Source organism: Mastigoproctus giganteus, unplaced genomic scaffold, assembly GCF_048544385.1.
Source record: "Mastigoproctus giganteus isolate SK-2022 unplaced genomic scaffold, ASM4854438v1 scaffold_15, whole genome shotgun sequence".
NCBI lineage: Eukaryota > Metazoa > Arthropoda > Arachnida > Uropygi > Thelyphonidae > Mastigoproctus > Mastigoproctus giganteus.
The window spans coordinates 6,771,031-6,798,002 of NW_028328292.1; the positions used below are offsets into that span (position 1 = coordinate 6,771,031).

General features: G+C 34.6%; 1 protein-coding gene across 1 annotated transcript in view; it reads right to left on the minus strand.

Annotated features, from left to right (window-relative positions):
* PIG-S (phosphatidylinositol glycan anchor biosynthesis class S) overlaps window positions 1-26,674 on the minus strand; it is a 270,275-nt gene extending 243,601 nt beyond the window's left edge. Inside the window, exons 1-2 of the mRNA XM_090389333.1 lie at window positions 26,601-26,674; window positions 5,467-5,603 (exon numbers count right to left, since the gene is read on the minus strand). Of these exons, the coding sequence (XP_090245459.1) occupies window positions 5,467-5,603; window positions 26,601-26,670 (207 nt within the window). The 5' untranslated portion in view covers window positions 26,671-26,674. The remainder of the gene's footprint in view (window positions 1-5,466; window positions 5,604-26,600) is intronic.
* Window positions 26,675-26,972: the final 298 nt, after the last annotated feature.

A 26,972-nucleotide genomic window follows, 5' to 3' on the forward strand; every position in this document is an offset into this window, starting at 1 on the left:
CTCAATTTCACAGAAATTCTTTGATTTTGGCCTTTATAAGCTTGGACAACTAAGGCCAACAGATGTGATATTCTCAGATTTTCAAACATACTTGTGGCAATTGAATAATCGTAAAAGTTGCAGGCTGTCTCTTAGACAGTAAATTAATAATTATGAGACATTTCGTGAGGTCTGCTATAAGTAGAAGACATGAAATGCAGAAGCCAAAGAGAGGATCTGCAAACTTAAATAGTGAACTAGTTCTAATATCTAATATAATAATGAACAGAAAGGTTGAAGTGCACAAAGAAAATTTGCCAATTTCATTAATTTTCGTATTAACCTCTATTCGCAATAAGTCTTATGTGTATCAAAACTTATTAAATTAATTTTTTTTTTCATTTCTTTTAGAGCACTTTGTACTGTATTTAGATGCTTTTTTTGTAAAGTAGTTTAAGAAATATATATATTTTTTAAAAAAATATTAAATTTATGTTTTATTTTTTGCTAATAACCCATAAGTACTGTACATGGTGCACTGCAAATAATTTTATTTTTCATTATATGCATGTATTTTTTTACTTAAAAAATGGGTCTCTCCCTCACATAGCAAAAAAACAATCACAACAAAACCACTTACAAACTTACAGTACCATTTATTAAATGCACTGTATAATGAAAACAACATACCTCTTTAAATAACTATTTTAATTTCACGCTGTCTTAACAAAAATTGAATCCAAATTGGTGTACAGCTACCATTTTTTATCATACACCGATTAAGAATGTTCGTGACAAAAGAAAATACCGCTGATAGCTTAGCTTAGTGTCCACAATAAGAGGGCCAATATACTGTATATTTGTTGAAAACTGCACCAGTGCTTTGCAAGATACAAACCAATGCAGAAAATAAATAATTTATTGTTGAATTTCACTACCACAGGACTGAGTGTCACTGGAGATATTAAGCATCAGAATAAATTTTTTTAGGTGTCATGGAGACTTGCTGCTTAGGAGTTTACTTTGGTCACAACCCTAATATGCTCAAATTTGCAACATTGAACAGTGTGCAGAACAGTCTAATTTTAATGAGGTTATTGATACAGATAAGTCATTAATTCTCATGATGAGATTTTAACAAACGAACACACCTTATAGAGCTGGTCCAACAAGCAGAAGGCACAGCTGCAAGCAATGCTAATGAAAAGACTGCACCACAGTGTTCTTATGCAATGTACTCTCAGAGATTTTTAATACAATTAATGAAGGAAATGAAACTCGCCTCTGAAAATGACCTAATAGGGACCTCAACAGTGCAGTGGTAAAGAAGATGCAATATATATTTTAGCCATATCATCCTTTGAAAAGTACCACCTGAGTTACTTTTCAAAGGATGGCAAGGTAAAGTTTTTGATCACTGCCAATCAGTGCTTTCAAACAATGGTCAGTGCATAACATACATGCAGGACTGTAGTTGTAAAAAAAAAAAAAAGCAGAAAGCATACAGTAGTATGTAAAAGTAAAACATCCATGCAAATGGTAATTAATAAAAAGCAGAAAGTATATACTATCTGCTCAAAAAAAGCATAGGGTACATAGCATTACTATCATATACCCTCCATTATATACATCATATACATTTGCACATGTATGTCTTCTGCATACATATGCAAAGCATACAGAGGCACCACCATGGACAAGCAGCACATTTACTCGTAGGCACATGCACAGGAGCCCAATATTTGGGAGCCCAAAAAGTTGAAATATACATTCATTTGCAGAAAATTATTAGCAATAGTGGCCCCAAAATTCCACAGTACCTTACGGCCTCAACTAATCTAAACTCAGCACATAACCGGGGCCCATAAAGAATGATTGGAGCAAGCAGTTTTAAGTCTTTTTAGGCAAGCTAAAACTAATTTATGAACAGTCATTAAGGGAGGGGAGGTACTGCAATGCACTCACACTGAGTGTGCTATTTTTAGTGCTGTGTGATAAATGGGACAGAACAGTGTTTCTCGTACCTACATGTTGTGAAAACTCATTTTGTAACTCACAAGCTACAAAGTTCATATTAAAAATAAAATAAAACATAACATATAATAACAAATAAGTACTTTTTTTTTTTACTTTCATATGAAAAACTCATAAGCCAAAATAATGATTTCTTCTATGGCTGTAAATATAAATTCTAAAATGATGAGTTACTGATTTTTTTAAGAATTAGGTATTTTTTTACAATTAGATTTTTTATTTTAAAAAATTATAATTTTTTACAATTATTATTTTATATATTTTTTTTTCAATTAATTAGGTGAGTTGCACTTTATTTTTACGATTTAGGTAGGTCATATAACAAAAAAGGTTGAGAAATACTGATCTACAGTAATGATGAAATGTGTGAAAAAAGAAATTCCCACTGTTGCTACATAACGGATGCACATCACAGTGCACTATTAACTGTTAATAAATTAAGGTTTATTAAGAATTACTTAGGAATAACCACATCACAAGACAGGTTAATAGATAAGCTATATTGGCAATCAAACATGAGATGGCATCACCATTACACTGTGATAACAACATCAATGATTTTGCAAATATAAAAGTAAGGAGAATAAATATATAATAAACAACAATGTTCCTGAAATTATGTATGTTCATATGTTTTGAAAGCATTGTAAAAATGTGTTGTTAGTAAAATATATACAATTTGTGTACTTGCTATTTAAAAACATAACAAACAAACAAACGTGCCAAGTCTGTGTTATATACCTGGGGAAGGGTTTCATGGTTTTTCCCTCAGGTAGCATATTAAGCCATGATGCTGCATGGACTACTGGAAAGGAGAGTAAATGACACATTAGAAAGCTTAGTTTGTTTCTTTTCTGAATACTAAATCTCACTTGACTAATTGCAGAAAGAGACTGTCTTGACTAAACAGGTCAGGGCAACTGACAACTGTCAGTCTGCCCAGTTCTTTTCTCTGTTGTCATAGCCAGAACTCAACAAAGTGAAAGCCACACTTACAACATTACCACCAGCAAAAGCGTGTTCACAGTCAAGATTAAAAAAGTGAATAAATTTGATCTGCCCCACCCCCTCCTTCAAACTTATCAGAAAAATGAAATAGGAAAATTCTCTAAAATACACCAATTATAAAATGCAGTCTATTTCATATCACAGAGATCTGTGAAAAATAAAATGAAATTATAATTTTACAAGGCAATGCAATAAAAGGACCAAAAATGTAATTAATTAATTAAATATTTTTGTGTTCTCAAAAAAACCAGATGAAAAATGTTCATAAAAATGAAATTCCATCAAATATATTTTTGATAGAATTTCTATAATTGATGGAATAAATTTATAATTTTTCTGTAACTCTAAAGTAAACAATTCCAGAGAAATTTGTAAAACACCTATGAAGATATTAAAAAAAAAAAAAAAAGAAAAGAAAAGAAAAAAGCACAACACAGGCAGCATTCATTAGCAAAACTGAAACTACACTTTAGCGATTGGTAACTGATACTAGATGCATGAATTGTTGGTTTACTTTTTTTTTACTAGATGCATAAATCATTGGCACTTTGCCTGATTACAAAAAGTTAAGCGAGTAGACACCTGGAGTAAAATTCATCCCAGGGCATTTCAAATTTTTTTTTTTTTTTTTTTTTTTAAGCAAGTAATTTTAAATATATTTTGGCACCATTAGTCTATTCCTCAGTATGTTTTTAAAAGGTATTCAAGAGTATAGCAGAATTGGATTTTTTATTATGTTATTTTTTTTGCAAACTATTCTTATAGGAGTGGGAGTGAAAATACCACACGATTCCACTTCTGGATTAAAATGCATTATAACCCAAAAAAATATTGAAGGACTGAAATTTCCACAAAAAAATTAATAGAAAATTATCCAAAATACCATATGCTCTTTTGTATAATAAAGGGAAAAAATGCAAAAATACTGCCCTAAAAAAGTTGTGTCAGTTCACTGTTTTTCATGAAACATGTTTATATTCAATTCAATTCAATTCAATTCAATACTGCTTTATCATCAGCATTTCATCCTCTAACGCTTTCGCTGCCTTTTATATTTGTGGGGGTCATCCCTGTGCCTTGGGATGTTTCTATCGGGGTGCTGGAAAAAGTAGGCAGCACTTTTTAGTAAATGGATTTCATGTGAAGAGTCATCACTCCAAGTAACACTGGCATCTGTTGTTTGTAGCATTCTAACATCAACAGATGCATTTGAACAAGATTCAGAATCTGCATCACTTGAACAGAATTCTATTTCAGCATGAGATGACATATAAAGAGCTGATTCAATGTCATCAGCTTCAATATACTGTCCACCCCTGTTTCTTTTCAGTCCTGATGTCCTGGGCTGTGGATCCACTAAAACCCTTAAGGCTAAAATTTTATAGGAAACACTTTACCCAAAGTTTTATGGGTTCTATTTGTGAAAAATAGAACACCATCCAAAGTTAAGGATGGTGTTCTATTTTTCACAAATAAAGAATTAAAATTCGAAAAGCATAATTTTCAAAAAATGTTTACGTTTTCTTCTTGTGGAAAATACTAAACAAGATAAAATAACCTCGGCATAAGCAAAGAACATATGAAACTGTTAACCAGGTATACAGTTTTTATAGAACTCTCTAGACAGCGCAATTGATGCTAAGCAAAATTCCAGCTGGTATGCAATAGCCCATGGTTCAATCAGTGTGCCAATATCACTCAGTTGTTCATTTCATGTGCCTTTCCTTTTCCAGTGCTCATTTACTGACCACATTTGAATGGACACATATTCGTGTTGAGGCACAAAAACTGCATTTCGTATGGATGCAAGTTTGCATTTGGAAATGAATGTATTTACTATTCTCCTGCTCACATTACACACAGGGGCATAAATTTAAACTGAAGAAGAATGGCTGTAGGACAGATGTGCAGATATTTGCCTTCAGTCAGCAGGTAATTCATTGATTGTTGAAACAAACTTCCACCTGGTATTGTAAAAGTGGGTGGTTTAAATAAATTCAAGGAAAAACTGCCCAACTATTAGAGAAGATGGACTGATGATATGGGAAGGTTTTTTTTTTTTTTTTTTTTGCTATTGCTGTATAAGCTTGCTTTCTTGCATCATTTGCCACTACAAATACTAATACTACTGGCCCAGATGTGACTCACAATATTGTCAATAAAAGATTTTCCTCCTAGTTTCTCTACCAAAAATTTAACAAATATCAATTAAAAAACAATTCCTATAACAACTAGCAATGTGTTGAATTTTATGATTATTGTACTGATTTGTTATGACTAGTTTGTAATAAGTTTCACAAACTATCAACAGAATATTCTCCTTCCATAATTCAATTCATTTAAAAATCTAATTATATATTCAATTTTCTTTATAGTATTAGCCACTTTTCATCCCCCTGTTTTTCCTACAAAATCTTTACAATTTCCAAATTATTTTTCACTTACCTTAAAACTGGTGAGATATTCTATCTCTCCATAAGGTAGAGGTACCCGATATACTTCTGTGGTCTTCCACCACAATGGAATGCCGATCGCAACAAATACAAAGGCAAATGACAGGATAGCACAAATGTAATAAATATCTGAAAAGAGAATAAATTTTAAAAAAATAAAAAAAAAACCCTGCTTTTTTCACACATATATATAACAAAGAATTCACTTTTATCATGATGATAAACTAATACATCATTAAGATCATTACTATATTTAATACCACTCTTAACAACCACGTAACATCCTTCCCTAATTAAACTAATACTTCACTGTGTTAGAGAAAATAATTCTCTTAAATTGTTATTTTATCATTATATTATGCCCCTTATCAACATACCCTTATACGAGCATATTTTGTACAAATATCATAATTGTACTATTCTATTATTTGCCTTGTGTGCAATTAGAACTACAAGCTGCTGCTTTATTTTTATTTACTTTTTTTTTTTGTCATAGCACACAATATACTTTAAAATCTTAAAAACCTTGCATACTTTGCTTAGAATTGCTCAACAATCCAACATGCTTGGATTGTTGAAAATACAGAGAATACAGTTTTATAACAGCAGTTCCATAAGTGTACATGAAAATTGTCCTGCTGGATGGAGAAATGTTAAATGTAAATGCTCTGAATTATTCATTTTTCTGAAATGCATAATCACAGTGCATGAAATTTGGGCTCAACTCATGAGTCCAAATTCAAACATCAATCCAACAAATGTTCAGCAGAGAATCAGTGACTGCACATGCGGTTGACTATTATGTACAGAATCTGAATCCAGAAATACAAGGGCATTGCAATTTTCAGCAGATAATGCCAATCATTTTGCACAACAATGTGCAATATGCTATTTAACTTTTTAATGTCCTGGCCCAACTCTGTGAACAATAGTGATAGTTGGTGTGCAATAATTGGTTATGAAGTGAAAATCAGTGAACTCTAATTTGTTTAAAACAAAAAATTTCTATGGAAAAGGCCTGAAATAAAATGTGAGACTTAAATATACTGAGAAAAACAATGTGAACACAATACTGTTTGAAAGTGAATAGCTTGCTGTTATGCCTAAAAGAAGTTCATAAAAACACTGCAGAGCTGCGGGCAGGAGCAGCAGTGCGTAGCACACGCTTCTTGATTAGATCGGGGTTTGAGCCCGTGACCACCAAATACAGAGGATGCGGAAAGGTCAGGGAATGACCACTGCATATCCCCGGAGCAATATGGCCTTAGTTGCTAATGCTCCTAAAAACCAAATAACAACGAACTTGGAGGGAATGTAACTGTCAAATATACATAAGTAAAGCTTATTTCGTTGTAACAACCATGCTAGCACTACTTTTTAAACAGCTCTCAAATACATATTGCTTGTATATCATTACAGTTAAGCTGAATAGTGTCTACTATACTATTAGCTTTCTGTTACTTGCAATTAGATGTAACAGATTTGCTTGTGAGATATCTGTGAAGTGCCATGCCTTGTTTTAATTATTAAAACAAAATTATCTTTTTCTTTTTTACTGAATTGAAAACAGTGTTCTATTCATGATATGCTAAACTCAACAACAAGATATCAAAAAAGTAAATAAATAAATAAATGAAAGAAACCAATAATAATAATAATGCTTTCATCATATTTTTTAGAATTTTCAAGGTCATTCATCTCCAAAATTTAAAACAGGACACAATGTGAACATTAATATTTTTGTCAGCTGTTTGCCAGCAGCTGAGAAAAATTGTTTAGCCAGCAAAACCAAAGCTCAATTGCAAGATTAGACAGCTCTCATTGACATTTCAAAAGCATCATGTGGGAATGGGAGATGAATAGAAGGAAGACACTTTTGCTCCCCTTGGTATATGTTAAATGCCAAACAAAAATTTAATTTAACATAACTGATAGTAAAATATGACATAATCATTTAGAAAATACTGGAATAATGGAAAGGTACATGTGACTTAATTTCATTTATAAATTATAACAGAAAAATTTTAAAAATGCTGTCTGTCAGACAGCACGTTAAGCAGCATAGGGTTAAGTTCCATTAAATCTCTACATTAACGTACAGACATAAATAAAAATATAAACTGCTTCTACTTACATTCCACTTCATTCTAATTCTACATCTTTTTATCATAAGTCAGAATTTAGATAGGTATTGCACAGAGGTATCATTTTTTCTGTAAGTTAACATCTGTTTTTGTGGGCAGCAGGATTTAAACTTCATGGATGATGCAATGATCTTAATTCTCAGAGAAGAAAAAAAACAAAAACAAAAAAAGGAATAAAAATGGAGAAGGACAGGGAAATAAACCTCTCGATCCCATCTTACATATTAAAAGAAACCGTCAATTCATAAAATAACAAAAATAATTTATAATTTTTGCACTACTTTCAATGGAGTATTAGCTATATCATAACTTTGAAAACTGATTTTGTATACTGCTTGGCAGCTCACACCAAACAACTTTAGAACTGTTTTGTTTTGTTCCCAGAGACCACTTGCTATCTAATGAGGGACCAGTTAATCCTGAAAGAGGATATAATAGAAGTATAATCTTTTAAACAAATGGCCAATAACCTTTAGGAGAGGCTATCTGTTTGAAAGTAGTGAGCAATACCAGGGCAACTCACTGTAAAAGCAAGTTTGTTCTGCTGTGGGAATTAAGACCACTGCATTATCTATGTATTTTAAATCCTACTAGCTGCGAAAAACAGATTAAAGAATAAGACAGCCTTCAAGGATCTTATAAAGAAAGAAATTTCACTCTTTTTACATAGATTCTTAAAAACCAAGCAATCATTGACATGCGTGCCACATTATTTTCTTAATATTTTCAGATTGTAAAATGCAGATTTTTTTTTTTTTTTTTTTTTGCAAAATGTGTTGAATTTTAAAGCATTTCAGATTCTAAAGTTCCAGCTTTTAGAGTTTACTAAATATTGTATTGCAGAATTACTGAATGTTCAAATTTTTCTTTGTTCATTTGCTGATTTTAAGACGTATCAATACAATGACTGTTTTTCTCATTCCCCTGAGGCGGCATTAAAGAGCTTCAACATTTGTATAGTTTAGGGTTATGGTAAGGCCCTTCTTTTTGGTCAGTAAGAATAGCATATTCCTTCTAAAAACACTAGGGAAAAACATCTATTAAGAACAAAATTAAATTTATATTTCCTGGCTCATACTTGGCATTAATAAATATGAGTTTAACCCTACTTTCTGAATGTATCTACCTATATATAGAGGAAATTAATAATTTCTTTTTGAATTTCTCTGCTATAGATTTGCTATAACTTTGCTATAGATTTTTTTAAAGTAACATTTTGTTCATGTACTTTCCTCCCATTTGCTGCATGTAATATTTAACTACTCTGATTGTTGTGTAATGATGAATAATGTATAATTTTAATGTAGCTTTACTTTATGTATAAATCAAATGTATTTTCGTTCTTTATAAGAATCTGTATATTGTTGACATTCTGAAATGTGATCCCCTCTAACTTTATACCTCTCTGTAGGTACATATCTTTTACTTACAATAAATGGATATTTATTAAAAAATCACATTTAAATTCAAAATATAATAATAATAATTTTTTACAGATCAAAGAAGTAATTAGAAGTAAGGAGTAATTAGCTTTTTATCAACAGTTATTAATTGTAAAAAGATGAAACAAAAGCCCTATACAAAATAATTTCTTTCCCCCAAAAACAAAAACTAAAAAAAAAAAAAAAAAAGGAATAAAAATGGAGAAGGACAACGAAAATTCCATCTTACATATTAAAAGAAACTGTAATTCCATAAAATAATGACAAAAATAATTTATAATAATAAAGAAGACAATGTTTCAGCTTTACAGTGCCTGAGAGGTTAATAACCAAGAACAAAAAAATTCTAGAGAAATAGTCATGTAAGCTTGTACATACGATACATTCTAATTCTGGAGACCAAGTAATAACCAGTAATATAAAAACTAGACGACTGTTAGTGGATTAACGAAAACTGAAGCACAAAACAAAAGTAATATATTAAACCATCAGGGTTCCCTGCAAGATATAAATAAATTTTCTGTCAGGGAAATTACTTATATTAGCATATCACATTAGTGAAACCATACAATATGAGAATGAACTGCATCTGGATAATGTTTCACAGACTGTACTGAATTCTTGATAATGGTAAGAATTACTTGTTAGCTGGCTGTGGTCATGAGATAATACACATCGCCACTGGTATGCACACTGTAAGACTGAGCCTATATGCTGCCACAAAAAAATGTGGTTGTGTATGAACTAGTTTATCAGCAATGAAACACTAACAATGAAGTTGTAAACTCCTCTGGCATATATATGGCAGTGCCAAGGGTAAACAGAAATTTATTTAGTAATAGTAAATCATTAATTTCAGAAATACGATATTTTGTTAGTCTCTTTTTGGGTGGCTGATTTAGGTTTTTTTGGTGTATTAACTACTTTGGTCATAATAAACTGGTGAATATTATTTATTGCATGTTGTCTCCCAAGTGTGTGTTCCTATGTTAATATGCTTGTTGTGGGAGTTGAAAAACCAGAAATAGGTAGTTAAGTTTTATAGACATACATTCCTATCATCTTGCCATTCTGCGGATTATAAACTATAAATTGCCATTATGCTGATTATAAACTTGCCATTATGCTGATTATAAACTATAAATAAGAGCACTACTTGCACTCAATGCGTGTTTTACTTGTCACGTAGATCATAACATATGACTAATATTCATAGAGCTTTTAGAATTGGTGATTTGGCAGAGATAACTAGCATGAGGGTTCAAACCACGTCAGTGGCAATAGACAGTTAAATTTATTATCTATTATAACTACTTAGATTTTATAAATGTAACGTTATAAGTTAATACATATAACTTAACTTCATAGGGAGATACGAAATTCATATAACATAACTCAGTAGGTGATAAAACTCAATACTGAAATATATACAGTATATAGCGTTATAACTGCATTGGGATATAAGTTTTGTTATATTTTTAAATGTATTGAAACTGAATGGAAATCATGCCTCAGATCAGCAAAGCAAAAGGCTCAAGGTAGCAGGAGTGCTGTGGCTCAGGGGAGAACTAAGGGGGAGTGGTTGTCCTCCGAATCACAGCCTTCTGAAATGTACTGCTTGTTTGATGTTTGTAGAGCTATCAGGAATGGGACATGATATTGTCTTTGTATGTGCTCAATGTAAGGAAATTAGGTGCCAACTGTTATGGGCCTTTATGAGAGCTTGAAAAACAGGGTAGATGCCCTAGAAGGATTTAAATTGAGGACCCATCAACCCCTCAGCTGCCCACATCAATGCCAGAGCTTGCACTTGAACATCAGTCAACACAGCGGTAATCCCCAAGGCAGAATGCACTGGTCCCACAGGAACTAGTTGTTGTCGGTGACTCTATTGTCAGGGAAAGGGGAATACATTGTGCAAAAAAGGATAGGTGGAAAAGGACCGGGGTATGCCTTCCAGGGGCAAAAGTTGATGACACTGTAGAGCAGATATCATCTTTTAAGAACACAAAAGGTGATATTGTTGTACATGTTGGCACTAATGATATTAAGAGTAGGAGAACGGCAGAATTACTTAACAAGTACAGGTCAATGTTGAAAAAAAGGCAAGTTAGGGTTGAATTTTAAAGTGTCTGCAATTCTGCCCAGACACGATAGGAGGGAGTACATGACAACAGCTTCGTCATTCAATTTGATCCTGGTGAGACTATGCAAGGCTCATGGGTTAGAATTTTTATCAGCCTAGTCTGTGCTTGTTAACAGGAGAGACTGCTTCTACAGGGATGGGATACACTTAAATAGAAAGGGTGCAAGAATATTTGCTAATGCTATTGGGGCAGTGTTAGGTGGGTCAGAAAGCTGCTAGCTTGAGGGATCACAAACTAATAGATTAATAGTAGCCGCCGGCAGAAGTGAAAGCAATTCTTGCACTGCTTCTATTGGAATGAGCAGCAGCCTGGGAAACAAGGTGTGAGGGATTTCAAAGACTGCTGGAAGTCATCGCAGAACAAGTAAATACAGTTGGACCTTTTCAACAATGAAAAATACTGTAAATTCAGAAATATAGTAAAAGATGGGAAAGAAGTGGGTATGAATAAATTTTCTAACATTTTAAAATTATTAATTGTTATTTTTTGTTGTATACTGGATTCTACTGTACACCATTCATAAAAATATTCACATTTGTTTAAACTTTAAACACTCAGATATATTTTCTGTTACATTTTCTTCCCTCGATGCCAAGTTTCAAATGCTGCCAACATTTGTCTGGAAGGATTAATATTGCCCTCATTTTCATCCAACTCATCGTCGATATTGTCACTAGTTCTTTAAATACACTCCAAAATGTTGTAGTCACTCGGATATTCAGCTAATATGATATCATTATCAACTCCTAAAAATTTGTCAAGAACAATTTCTTCACTGATCAAACCTCACTTGGAACTCTTCCCAAGATTGCTCAATGTCCTCTAGTTCATCCCTCTCATCTCTGTTAATTAGCATTTTAGCAAAATCTGCTTTTGTGAAACAATTCTTAATCATTGCTTCTGTCACATCTTGACTCCACACTTTTGCCAACTCTGATATGCACATTCATAAATCTATAACAGAATCTATCGTTTGGTTGGTTTCTATTCTCAGTATAATTTTTTTCAGTATGCGCTTTCTGTAGTGCATTTTCAAATTCTTGATAATGCCTTGGTCCATTGGTTGCAGACGAATTATTCAGAAGGAAGAAAACAAGCTTCACTCTTGTAAGTTCAGAAATTACCAATTGAAGGTGGGCAGGGCAGTTGTTGACAATCAACACAATTTTTATGTTTTCTTTCATCATGTATTGAAATTTAAAATCCACTGCTCAATAATTTCGCTTGTCATTCAAAGTTTTTTTGTTGTAGTCCAACTCTAGTGACTTTACTCCTTTGAAACATCGGGGTTATTTACTTTTGCTTATTACCAAAAGCTTCAGTTTTTCATTTTTTGGGTCTTTGCCCTTGAAATCTCAGGAAATTAGGAGGCAGGATCTGCAGGAGCGAAAACTTAAAATTACTTGGTACCTGGTCTGCCTCCACGAGGCATAGTGTGGACAACGTTTGGCCCCAGCAGGGAGTCTAGCAGCTAAATGGCCAGAAGAACGACGATACACAATACTACACTTACAAAATCTATACACTTTTAAATCTCTGGCCTTCCCAGTGAACTGGTACACCTACAATGAAAGCAATGTGGAGATGGGGGATACCCCTGGTGCCGTTAGACACAAATACACTATACCAACCATATTTGCAACCAACAGTGTAATTCTCTATTTACTATTTTTACCAACTAAACATTTATCACCTTTAATAGACATGTTTCATCAACGCTGAATATGTCTTTGGATTCGTAGTCAGCTATAATTTTTTTCGAAACCATTTCTTTCCAATGGGTATAGTCTTCTTCAATTGCAACTCCACTTTTATGAGAAATAACTTTTTTCGAGCAAGCCATGACGTTCTTTAAATTTTTCCAGCCAACCAGAACTGGCTTGGAATGTTTTGTGCCCCAGAAAAGATGCGTTGGTTCGGTTTTTTTTTTTAGGAGCATTAGCAACTAATATTGCTCAGGGAATATGTGGTAGTCATTCCCTTACCTTTCCGTATCCTCCGTATTTGGTGGTGATGGGCTTCAACCTCGGTCTAATCAAGAAGCGTGTGCTATGCACTGCTGCTCCTTCCCACCTGGCTACAGAGGTGCCAGAAAAGATGCATACTCCATAGCCTTTTCTTTTATTAATAGCCCTAATATCTGCATGTTTTGGTCACTTCATCCACTTAAAAACTGCTTCATCTATATCTTCCCAAAGGCATAATTTCACACGCTTACGAATGGGTCACATTTCCTCAAACAGTTTGAGAATCGAAACAGGGTTTTTCAGAATGGTTGACACACTTTCCTCTTACACACTGTAAGGTTACTTGCACAGCAGTTAAAACAAAACTGAAATTAGGGACCACTTGTAGTTACCATATAAACAGAGACAGGTGAAATTTAGTGAAAGTGTGGATGACTCATTTCTTCAAAACAACAGATGAATTTCCGACATAAAGGAAAATCACACTCTACTAATTCTCTAATAAGATGCTTACGGTATAAAATAGGTTGACCAGAGCCAATGCCCACATCAGGAATATGCCTTAATCTTTGCCAATGGCTGTGGACAGCTGATCAGCGAGACGTCTTGGCATAGAAGTGTATGAGTTGTATAGGTTTTACTTCTTTTTAGCCATTGCTGACTCACTGCTGGGCAAAGGCCTCTCCCAAACTTTTCCATCTTTTTCTATCCCGTGCGATGGTTGCCCAGTTTCCTCCTGCAGGGTTTTACAGGCACCATTAAATTGTAAAAAGTTTTAGCTCTTAATTCGTGGAATTAAGAGCTCCAACTGTACATGGGCTGTGTTCAGGTAGCTAAGAATAAGAACAGGTACATGTATACTTGTGTGTATACCAATACTAGGAGTTTGGTAATTAAACTTGATGAATTTGAGGTGTTGGTAAAAACATCAAATGCAGATATTGTTGAGATATCAGAGACATGGTGTCACACAGATATAAGAAATGCAGAATTGGAATTTGGGGAGTACAATGTTATTGCTATTGTTGTTATTTGGTTTTTAGGAGCATTAGCAACTAAGGCCATATTGCTCAAGTACAATGTATACAGAAGGGATAGACAAGATAGGAAAGGAGAAGGGGTTATGCTATTAGTTAAGAAACAATCAATATGAAATCTAAGAAATTGCAGCCAGTTGATATCGGTGGAGAGTGCAGTGCTGAGTCAATTCAGTGTGACATAAACACTGGCAGAGCAAAATTGAGAGCAGGAGAGAGTTATAGGGCTAATGACTCGGATAAGTATAATGAACAACTGTACAGAGAAATGAAGTTGGCAAGTAAATCATATTGTCTTATAATGGAGGATTTTAATTTCCAAATATTGACTGGAACTTGTCGGTTGGTCTCTCACACACAAGCAAAGCTTTTCTGGATTTATTGGATGATTGTTTTCTACAGCAGCATGTTCGGGAGGCATCCAGAGGGAGCAATACTCTTAATCTGATTATCAGTAGTGATTCTTCATGCATTAAGGATCTGCAGATAAAGGAACCACTAGGTGGCAATGATCACAGTATGCTGATATGGGATTTACTCAAAGAGGTAACTACCATCAAGGGTAAAGGTAAGGGTTTCTACTTTCATAAAGGTGACTAAGGTGGTCTGAGACAATTTTTAAATTCTATACAGCGAGGCCAACTGATGATGTTACCAATAGGAAATTCTAAATGGTAAACATTCAAAGAAGTAATTTTTAAAGCTACTAGGCTTTTCATACCAACTAAGAAATATTGTTCAAGATTTAGGCCTAAATGGATTTCAGATAAACTAAAGAGATTCATGGCAGAGAAGAAAAATGTATGGGATGCATATAAATTATCAGGAGACAAAAAAGCCTATGGTAGATATAAGTTGTCTGTAATCAAGTCACAAAGGAGGTTAGGCAAGAGAATGCAGATTATGGGAAATCTTTGGCAAAGGATTCAAAGAAAAACAGCAAAGAGTTCTTTACTTATGTAAACTCTAGAGGAAGGCAATGAATCAGATTGGTCCACTTGATATTGTTGGTTCAACTGTTGATGATTCTGCTCAGGTAGCTGGCAAACTGACAAGTATTTTGCATCTACATTTACACATGAGGAGTTATTCAGGGAGGGGGAATGCCAGAGTTGTATTAAACTCTGGCAGTGAGCTAAATTTTGTAATAACTGAGAAGAAAGTGGAGCAGAAACTGTTGAAGATAAACATAAGAAAGGCAGCTGGGGTGGATGGGATCTATCCAGTTATATTAAAGGAGGAAAAGGAAGTAAGCAAACCCTTAGCCATAATTATGAGAGCTTCCTTGGACTCAGGGGAAATACCCATAGACTGGAGATGTGCAAATGTGACCCCAATTCACAAAGGAAGATCAAAGGGTGACAAGTAATTACAGTCCTGTCAGTTTAACTTCTATTCTGGGAAAATTAATTGAGGCACTGGTCAAGGAAGCACTGCAGGATCATCTAGACAAGACTTCGGTTATAGTTAAAATACAGCATGGATTTGTTAAGGGGATGTCTTATCTGACCAATTTGATTGGATAATATGATGTGGTCACAAAGTAACTGGATGCAAAGAATAATTTTGATATCATATACTTGGATCTTAGGAAGGCTTTTGATACTGTTGTACATGGAAGACTGCTATACAAATTGGAGCAGTGTAGCATTGGAGGCAAATTGCTGCTATGAAAAGGGATGGTTGAGTGGAAGAAGACAGAGAGTCGTAATCTATGGTCATTGCTCTTCGTGGACTATGCAACCTCGAGTGCACTGCCATTGGCTTGGTAATGTTATTAGTGGAGTCCCCCAGGGTTCAGTGTTGGGGCCATTATTGTTCTGATGAAGGTATATCAGGCTTAATGTCTAAGTTTGCAGATGATATGATGGTTGGCAGGGTTGTTAATGACACTAAAGGCAGTACACTATTGCAACAGAATCTAGAAAAGTTGAGTAGATGGGTTGAGATGTGGCAACTGAAGTTTAACGTTGACAAATGTAAAGTACTGCATATGGGTAGCAGAGTAACATCAATTGTGTGGTACTATACTTGGGGTGGTAGAGAATGAAAAGGACCTGGAGGTAATTGTGCAGTCAGATATGAAGTTTTCTGAGCAATGCAGATGGTCTGCAAGAGCAGCTCATGGTGTCTCGAGCTGCTCTGTATATCAGAGCAGCTCAAGACACCATGAGTTGCTCTGATATACAGGAATTTTTCTAGCAGGGATAAAGTGGTGATTATCCCCTTATATATATATATTTTTTGTTAGTTGTTGGTACATCGGCTTCTGTGGCCATAATGCACCTCCCAAAGTTTTTGCATTTTCTACTCTGATCCAAGCCCGAGGCGGGATTCAAACCCGCAACCTTTGGGTTGCCTGGCAGGCACTTTACCCAACCGGCTAGCCCAGTCGGCTCCCCTTGTATAAGACAATGGTCAGGCCACACATTGAGTACTGTATATAGGTCTGGAGGACTCATTTTAAGAAGGATGTAGAGCTGTTGGAACAAGTACAGAGAAGGGCAACAAGATTAGTGAATGGAACGAAGGGTTGATCTTATGAAGAAATTCTTAAGTTTTGCAAATTACAAAGTCTGGAGACTAGGCACCTACGAGGTGATCTGATTGAGGTATATAATGCCTTGAATAGCTTGAACAAGCTCAATGCTGATGGGATTCTTCCTCTTGCCATGGTTAATTGCCTTGAGGGGACATAAATTCAAATTGAGGAAAGACAGTTGTAGAATAGATGTGTAGAAATTTGCCTTTAGCCAGCGGGTGGTTAATTTCTGGAATAAACTTTCATCTGTCATTGTAGAAGTTGGCAGCTTAAATAAATTCAAGGCAGAAGTAGGCAAACATTTTGAGTGAATGAATGGGTGAAATGGAAAGTTTTTTTTTTTTTTTTTGGCTGTTGCTGTATAAGCTTGCTTTTTTGCATCACATGCCTCTACTAATGCTAATGCATTCTTCTAATCACTTTACTAAAACGATAACTTTTAAATAACATGAGCAATATGCATAGACAACTTTCTAACAAAAAAAAAAAAAAAGTGAAAGGAAAATTAAGCTTTGCTAATAGCAAAGCTTAGTATTTCTCTGCCTCAAGAAATCCTGTGGTTTTATATCATTTTTACTCTTGCAAGTAATCCCCCACTAATGCAGAAAGCAACATCACTTAAATGATCTTCTGCACAGCACAAAATGTAACTAAACCATTTTCTAAAAAGTCACACTGTTGAAGTAGGGCAGGATGAGCAGAGATCCTCCCCCCCCAGAAGGTATTTTGACGATAGCTCTAGCCACAGTTGCTGAACTTAAATGGAATTTAATCCTACTGACCCATCATTTGGAGTTTCCTAATAGGTACTGATATAGCAGCAGGATTGAAATTTTTATACAGGGTCATCGAAAAAGTTGTCTGTGATTTCATGATGTCCGATTGCCATCTTACTGACACTGACTGAGGCATGCGTGTAATTCTGCACATACTCATGGCGAAGCAAGGTCATTGTTAAGGTGTCAAATAAAGCTTAGTGAGTTACCACACTGTTTGCTGCTACAATCACAGCAATCGATCAAATATTTCTGAAGATAATTAAAATGGAAATCAGAGACACCTTTTTCAATGGCCCTGTATATATGAAAATATATTTTCAGGGGAGTGGGATGGAAATTACACCCATCAGTGATGGCATTGGTACATTTAAAGTAGTACATTTTTGCATAAAAATTTTAAATTAGATTTATTGATAAATGATTTTTTTTTTTTGTCAAATTTTTGATCTAATCAGTCTCAATATCTTAAATTGAAATGCAACATTTCTGAATTCCCTATTGAATTCTGTATTCAATAAGCAATTCATTATCAGGCCAGGGCTTGGGTTCTAAGAATTTCCTGGCCCAAAGGCAGAATTTCACAAGAAATTCAGAACCATTGCCTTTTAGATACTAGAAATGATTGGGTAAAACATTTGTTTAAAAAAAATGTATCCTGACTTACCAATAATCTACAAGGTCTGATTCAATTGAAAGAAATCCAGTTGTTAAAATAAAAAAAAATCTTTTAATGTTTTTCAAAGTAATCATCTTGAGTAGCTACACACTTGTGATATTGTTCATACAGCTGTTGAAATAAATGCATATGAATTGGCCACCACCAATTTCTCTGTCACATTTCTTTCAAAGTACTCTATATTGTCAAATCATCATCCTTTCAGTGTGTATTTCATTTCAGGGAACAAAAAGTAAGCAGGAAGAGAAAAATCAGGGGAATATGAGTTTAGCTCTACAATCCCACACTCTACTAAAACTGCTTGATAACAGGTGCTGCTTAGCACTCTTCATGAAACATCTCCGTTTTCTTTCTCAAAACTAATCCATACTCTATGAATTCTTTTAATTAAATGACCTAAAACTTATACACTGTACTTCTTATTCAATGTCTTACCTGGTGGAAGAAATTCCTTGAGAATGATTCCCTCACTATAAGAGGAAGTGATCAACATCACTATGGTTACATTTCTGAAAATCAAATTTTTTGTCTCCAAAAGTGGGCAAACTGCCATTCCACACTTTGTCTCTTTGTTTGTGGATTGTATTTGAAACAGCACACCTCACTATGAATTGTATTTGGAACAGCACAACTTGTAACATCACACAATCAAGCTCAGCAATGCGGGATCACCATGAACAGCTTGAATAAACTCTTCACATGTTGCAAGTCTGAGCAACTTTAGTTCATCAGTCAAATGTTGAACAAACCTGGATAAATTTCTGTTTAACAATATTTTTTGTTATTGTTTGTTTTGTTATTTGGTTTTTTTTAGGAGCATTAGCAACTAAGACCATATGCTCCGGGATATGCGGTGGTCATTCCCTGACCTTTCCGCATCCTCCGTATTTGGTGGTGATGGGCTTGAACCCCGGTCTAATCAAGAAGTGTGTGCTACGCACTGCTGCTCCTTCTCACCTGGCTACGGAGGCGCCTGTTTAACAATATATTCTATTGTAAAAACTGCACAAATTGTTCTCTATGAATGAATGCAAAGTTGTTCTTCCATCATGCAAAGTGTCATTCAGCAATCAGAAGCAGTCAATATGCAAATTTTTTTGACTTTCTTCAGATTCAAAGCATTGTTGGATGTCCATAGAATTTGTCTTCCAGGTTAAAATCTGAAAATCAATGAAAAACACACAAGCAAGATATAATATCATTATGGTATAATCACTTTACGGATTCATAGACTTTTCCCTAACTTGAAACACAGGGCCAGCGCTACGAGTGCACAAGTAAAACACTTGCCACAGGCACTGCCTAAAAAAATAGGCACTGCTAGATATGCTACTGCATATTATATGCGTGCTAAGATACAATATGAATTAGGTGCCTTTACAAGGTTTTGCCTCAGGCACCACAAATGCTAGTGTCAGTCCTGTTGAAACTAAATCTAATAGATCTCTTTATTCATCACTTAATACAATAACAATGCCTTGAACAAAACAGCTCTAACACAATTGAATGAGAATGAATTATAATATACAAATATCTTGTTGTAATGTTGTATGCTGCATCATGATCCTATGAGCTTTAACATGCATGCAATACACTCAGTTCTAAAACTTAATTGTCAAACATTGCAATTTAAAACCAATCACAAAGTAATCAATAAACAATGTAATTGCTTTAACCTGGAGTTAGTAGCACAGGATCTACACAATCCCAATGACCTTTAGTCATGTGTTCTCTTCATCTACTTGGTTCTACACAGTTAAAACTCTCAATACCTTTCAGCTAAAGCGTTTTCTTTGGTTCTGCCAATGAAAATTCTAGAAACTGTTAGTTATCATACAAGAAATAAAAATTAGATAGTATGAATCAGAGCTGTAATACTCAATACGTTCTACACTGATATTAATATTTGTAAAATAATAAGAGGGGTTTACCTCAATATAGTACGTAGAACACTTCCGTATGATACTCTCCAGAAATTAAAATGAAAAAATCAAAAACTTACATTAGAGTAATTATTTACTCTAATTTAATTATTTATTTTTTACTCTAATGTAAGTTTTCGATTTTTTTGTTTTAATTTCTGGAGAGTATCATACGGAAGTGTTCTACGTATTATATGGAGGTAAACCACTCTTATTATTTTACAAAAAGTAAAAATGTAAGAAGATTAAGCCTTTTCTCAATAATTATATGCACATGCTGAAAACATGAACTTAAAATTAGTATACCTCTCACTTCACATTACTGAAATGCATGTTCTTGAGCTTTATGGGAGCATATCAAATGTTTCTCTCTCTCTCTCTCTCTCTCTCTCTCTCTGGCATAATGGAAGGGTCTGGATAGAGTCCAACTGCTGAAGTAACAGGTTTTTGATTGATATTTCACTCACTGTCATTCAAAGATAATAATGGAGATAATGTTCAAATGAGAGGAGGGTAAAAACACATTTAAAGTGTAAATCTAAATCACTGAAGAGGTGTTTTATTTTCAAAAAATAATCAAAAATATATACATAAAAAAAAGGGATTTTTCATAGCTGTGCTCAAAAAGGTTTAAAAATAAAGGTGGCATCAAAAAGTGAACATTTTTGAATTATTTCTTGCCGTTTTTAAGATTATAAGTGGGATGTCTTTATATCCCATTAAGCAATTGCATGATATTATACTTATTATTAGCTATATGGTGAAAGCTGAAGCTTTTGCTGCACAAGCAAAAAAAAAAAAAACCAATTTACCCAGAGAGAGAGAGAGACAGAGAGAAAGAGAGAAGAGTAGAAGGGAATCACCAAGAAAGAGAAGAATGATGATATCCAGCTTAGGACCCTGGGTGTGCCAAGCCCATACTCACCAGATGTGAGCCCCTGGGGTTATGTATTAGGAACAGAAAATCATTACATACACACACACCCCGACTGTGTGTGTGTGTGAGAGAGATATCCCTACAAATAGTACATAACTTGACTTGCATTAGAAAAATTATCAAACAGCTTAATATTTTGGGTAAAATTATTTGATTTCATTTGATAATAACTGATTATTGTCATTTTAATGCATAGCGTCAGTCACTATGAATATATGTAGATTGTGTAACTGTTGATTTAACTTGTCTTTGCTGCCACATAATGATGGTTGGTTGGTTGTTGGGTTTTATTGGTGCATTAGCAACTAAGGCTATAATGCACGAAAACCAGGTGATCACACAATGATGACAAACAACAATAACAATGGAGATAACGTTCAAATGAGAGGATAAAAACATTTAAATTATAAGTCTAAAGCACTGCAGAGGTGTTTTATTTTCAGAAAATAATCAAAAATATAAAAAATATATAAAATAAAAAAAAATTATAAATTATTATTAGCCATATGGTGCAAGGAAGCCTGAGGCTTATGCTGCACCAGCCAAAAAAATTCCTGAGTTACCCTGAGAGAGAGAGATTGACAGAAGTAGAAAGGAATCACCAAGAGAAGACTGATGATATCCAGCTCAGGACCCTGGGTGTGCCAAGCCCATACTCACAGGATGTGTGCCCCTGGGGCAAACGAGGCATCTTTATATCCCATTAAGCAAGTGCACGTGTTAGGAACAGAAAATGAATGAAAAATCATTACAACCCCGGCTGTGTGTGTGTGTAATGTCCCTACAACTAGTACATAACTTGACTTGCATTAGCCAAATTATCAAATAGCTTAACATTTTGGATAAAGTTATTTGATTTCATTTTATAATAACTGATTATTCCCATTTTAATGCATAGCGTCAGTCCCTATGAATATATGTACATTGTGTAGCTGTTGATCTAACTTGTCTTTGCTGCCAAACAATGTTCTATGCCCCACCCCTAAGGTTATCACATATTCAGCATTTAGACTGAGGGGCATCCCCCGCAACTGTTACTGTCCAGCTTTCCAAATTAATATGAAATAAACAAATTCAAGTGAACCAAATTTATTAACCAAATTATCAAATAGCTTAACATTTTGGATAAAGTTATTTGATTTCATTTTATAATAGCTTATTATTGTCATTTTAATGCATAGCATCAGTCATTATGAATAAATATCACTATGAATTTAATACATAGCATTAGCAAGGGCACATGATACAAGAAAGCAATCTTACATAACATCAGCCAAAAAAAAAAAAAAAAAAACACACACACCCTTCTTATTTCACCCATCCACTCACTCCAAATGTTTCTCTAGTTCTACCTTGAATAAGCTATCAACTTCTACAACAAAAGATGGAAGTTTGTTCCAAAAATCAACAACCTGCTGGCTAAAGGCAAGCTTCCGCACATCTATCCTACAACTGTCTTTCCTCAATTTGAATTTATGCCCTATCAGGCAATTATTCTGAGCAAGAGGAAGAATCCCATCAGCATTGAGCATGTTCCAACCATTCATGGCTTTATACACCTCAATCAGATCACCTCGCAGGTGCCTAGTCTCCAGTTTTTTTTTTACCACACAGTTGATACCTTACTTTGCGTTTACTGATTCCCCTATGCAGTACTTTACATTTGTTCAACTTTTCTAGATCCTGTTGCAGCAACGTACTGCCATTAGTGTCATTAACAACGCTGCCGACCTTCGTACGTCTGCAAACTTGGACATTAAGCATGATATACCATCATCAATATCATTAATGAATAGAAAAAACAGCAATGGACCAAACATTGAACCCTGGGGGAATCCACTAATAACATTAGTCCACGAAGAGTATCCATTGATTACCACTCTCTGTCTTCTCCCGCTCAACCATCCCTTTATTCATAGCAGCAATTAGCATTAGTAGAGGCATTTGATGCAAGAAAGCAAGCTTATGCAGCATCAACCAAAAAAAAAATAAATAAAAAATAACCACTTCCACTTCACCCCTCTGTTCGTTCGAAATACCTGTCCAGCTGAGCCTTAAACTTATTTAGGCTATCAACTTCCACGACAAGGGATGGAAGTCTGTTCCACCAACCAACCACCCGCTGGCTAAAGGCAAATTTCCACACGTCTATCCTACATCTGTCTTTCCTCAATTTGAATTTATGCCCTCAGGTATAAATTATTCTGAGCAAGAGGAAGAATCCCATCAGCATTGAGCATGCTCAAACCATTAAAGGCTTTATACACCTCTATCAGATCGCATCGCTGGTGGTGCCTAGTCTCCAGACACTAATTTGCAAAACTTAAGCCTTTCTTCGTAAGAGCACCCCTTTGTTCCATTCACTAATCTCTATATATGATATCTAAGATCCAAATATATGTACTAGTTCCAGCAGCTCTACATCCTTCTTGAAATGAGGCCTCCAGGCCTGTATACAGTACTCTAGGTGTGGCCTGACCATTGTCTTATACAAGGGAATAATCGCCTCCTTATCCCTGCTAGAAAAATTCCTATATATCATTGACAATACACCATGAGCTACTCTTGCAGCCTGTCTGCACTGCTCAGAGAACTTCATATCTGCTTGCACAACCACCCCCAGGTCCCTTTCATTCTCTACCACTGTCAGTGTAGTACCACAGAGTTGATACATTGCTCTGGGGTTGCTGTTTCCCATATGTAGTACTTTACATTTGTCAATGTTAAACTTCATTTGCCACCTCTCAGCCCATCTGTTCAACCTTTCCAGATCCTGTTGCAGCAGCATAGTGTCAGTAGTGTCCTTGACAACCCTGCCAACCTTCGTATCGTCTGCAAACTTGGACATTAAGCTTGATATACCATCATCAATATCATTTATAAATACAGAAAATGATATTGATAATGGTATAATTTGCCTCCAATGCCACACTGCTCCAATTTGTGCAACAGTCTTCCATGTGCAACAGTATCAAAAGCCTTTCTAAGGTCCAAATATATGATATCAAAATTATTCTTTGCATCCAGTACCTTTGTGACCACATCATAGTATCCAATCAAATCGGTCAGACAAGACTTCCCCTTAACAAACTCATGCTGTGTCCGAGCTATAACTGAAGTCTTGTCTGGATGATCCTGCAATGCTTCTTTAACCAGTGCCTCCATTAATTTCCCTGCAACAGAAGTTAAACTAACAGGCCTGTAATTACCCATGTCTCCCTTTGATCCTCCTTTGTGGATTGGGGTCACATTTGCACATCTCCAGTCCATGGGTACCTCATCTGAGTCCAAGGAAGCTCTAATAATTATAATCAGTGACTAATATCAGTCACTATGAATACATGTACATTGTGTAGCTGTTAATCTAACTTGTCTTTGCTGCCACACAACGACAGCAAACAACAATAACAATGGAGATGACGTTCAAATGAGGATAAAAACCCATTTATAGTATAAGTCTAAAGCATTGCAAATGTTTTATTTTTAAAAAATAATCAAAATAAGTATTTATTGCAATTTCGTCCAATTCTTCTAAGGCTCATTCTGAGCCATTTCTTTTCGGTACCTACTAGCTACCACTCATACAATGGTCTTTTTGTGGTGCCCAGGCTGACAGTTACAGTGGCTTTCTGTAGACATATCACCAATTGTAAGAGTTGCACTTGAGGGGGGGGGGGGAATGAAAACTTTGGAGAGGACATGTGGTATATGCTTATAAAATGCATTGTTTATGGGCTGCGACCAAGTAGTCTTATTTGCAGTATACAACGGTTATTTATTTGTGAAAAAAAAAAACAAATAAAGGGAATTTGAAAATCATACAGTCTACTTAGTTGTTTGATTGGAACACTATCAATAGATGGTTTGGCGAAAATAAAGGGAACCTGAAAACCATAAAAGGAAAATTCCAACAGTTGAAATAGTGGCATTTAGTTAGAATTTGTGCAGCCAGAAATATTGTCCATTTAATTATTTTGGAAATTTCGTGTCTTTTGAATTTTAGTGATTTATAAAATTACTATTTTTTGCTGGGGGAGGATTTTAATCCACTGGGGGTGTAACTCACATCTGGTCATTCCCCCTGGATTTAACACTGGCAACTGGGCACTGTCACGTATATTGAGAGGAAGAGGGAATGCCACGTTTTAAAATGTGACAACCGCACCCTGTGCCCCTTTAACATATCTGCCAAACTCGCCTGGATATCCCCCCCCCCATTTGTATGGCAGTTTTGCTACCGATTATCAATCAGAATTAAAGTGACCAGATGTCCCAGATTATGCGGGAGAGTCCCAGATTTCAGTCGTTTGCCCTGCATTGTAAAATGTCCCGGATTGGACATGTAGCCTCCATACTTTGCATTAAGTCAAACATAATGCAAATCATTTGCATTATGTTTGCCGGGAACCAATAGTACAAGGAAAGAGTTTTTTCAGTAGTAAATAAGCTGTGGGCTTATTTACTACAAATTAAGTGCAATTTTGCTAATTGTGAAGAATTGTATGAAGAAAAAGCAAATAATAAAGAATTATTAAGAAAAGTTCACTCAGCAGAAAAATATATTTAATTTCCCTTGTTTTTATTGTTAAGAGAAGTATATATTATTATTATTATTATTTCATAAAAAAACCTATTTTTCACTAAACAACAATGAAAATCGATTAAAATCTTGACTCCTCTAATAGGAGTTGTTTTTTTTTTATGTCTTCTAATTACAACTATTTTTCTTAGTTCACATCCTTCATGCAACCTTCTGTTCTGTAAGAGGGGTACCATATACTTTCTGTGAAAAAAAAAAAATATATATATATGTATATATAAGCTATATATTTTTTTTAAGACGTGTGATACTTTATTTTATAAGTTTAGTTCAAAGAAGAGAAAAAGAAAAATGATGATATCCTGAGCTGGATATCATCATTTTTCTTTTTCTTGGTGATTCCCTTCTCTCTCTCTCCAGATTAATTCAGCAATTTTTTTTTGCCTCAGGCTTCCTTGCACCATATGGCTAATAATAATAATAATAATAATAAATATGAGCATGTATTTAATTTATATTTTGTGTGTGAATATTTTTTTTATATATAAAACATTTTAAAAAATATGTATATATTGTTTCTAGGGGGTTGAAAATCCCCCCCCTTGATGTCCCGCATTGGAACACTAGGGGATCTGGTCACTTTAATCAGATGAGTTTCATCTGATTAGTAACTGGTGGCAAACTCCCATTTTAAAACCATTATGCGCGACCAATGAACAACCTACAGTGCATTTTCTGAGGTGCATCATCTACAGTGCACTCATTACTTTTTCGTATAACCTATATTAGATTCTTAACGCATATAAAAGCACTCCAAAATGTTATCCCTTTAATTCTATCATGCAAGGCTTCTGTAGAAGCTTTCCTTCAATATTTCATTATTGTAGCGAAAATAGTACCTACACGTGTGCTCGACAAAAAATATGCTTCACGGTTTGGAAGTGGTGGGTCCCATAAAATACATACAAATGAAACATTTATTTATTTAAATACCTTCATCTGAATTCGAATCTTTAGTGTTCGGCCCTAATGTACTCTGACGAATACCACCAACGTGTGCCATGTTTTCCTTTCATTTACACGGACAGTGCCATCTGCATTACACAAAATTTTAAAACAATAATCATACAGAACGAATCAAAAAAAAAAAAAAAAAAAAAAATTCTCTTTCATGTACGTCCCATCAATGTTTCATAGATCGCGTATGTGTAAACATTTCTCTGCATAGGGTGTTTCATAATATCTGGAGGGCACTTGCAAAATTATTATTATTATTATTATTATTATTATTATTATTATTATTATTATTATTATTATTATTATTATTATTTATATGGTGCAAGGAAGCCTGAGGCTTATGCTGCA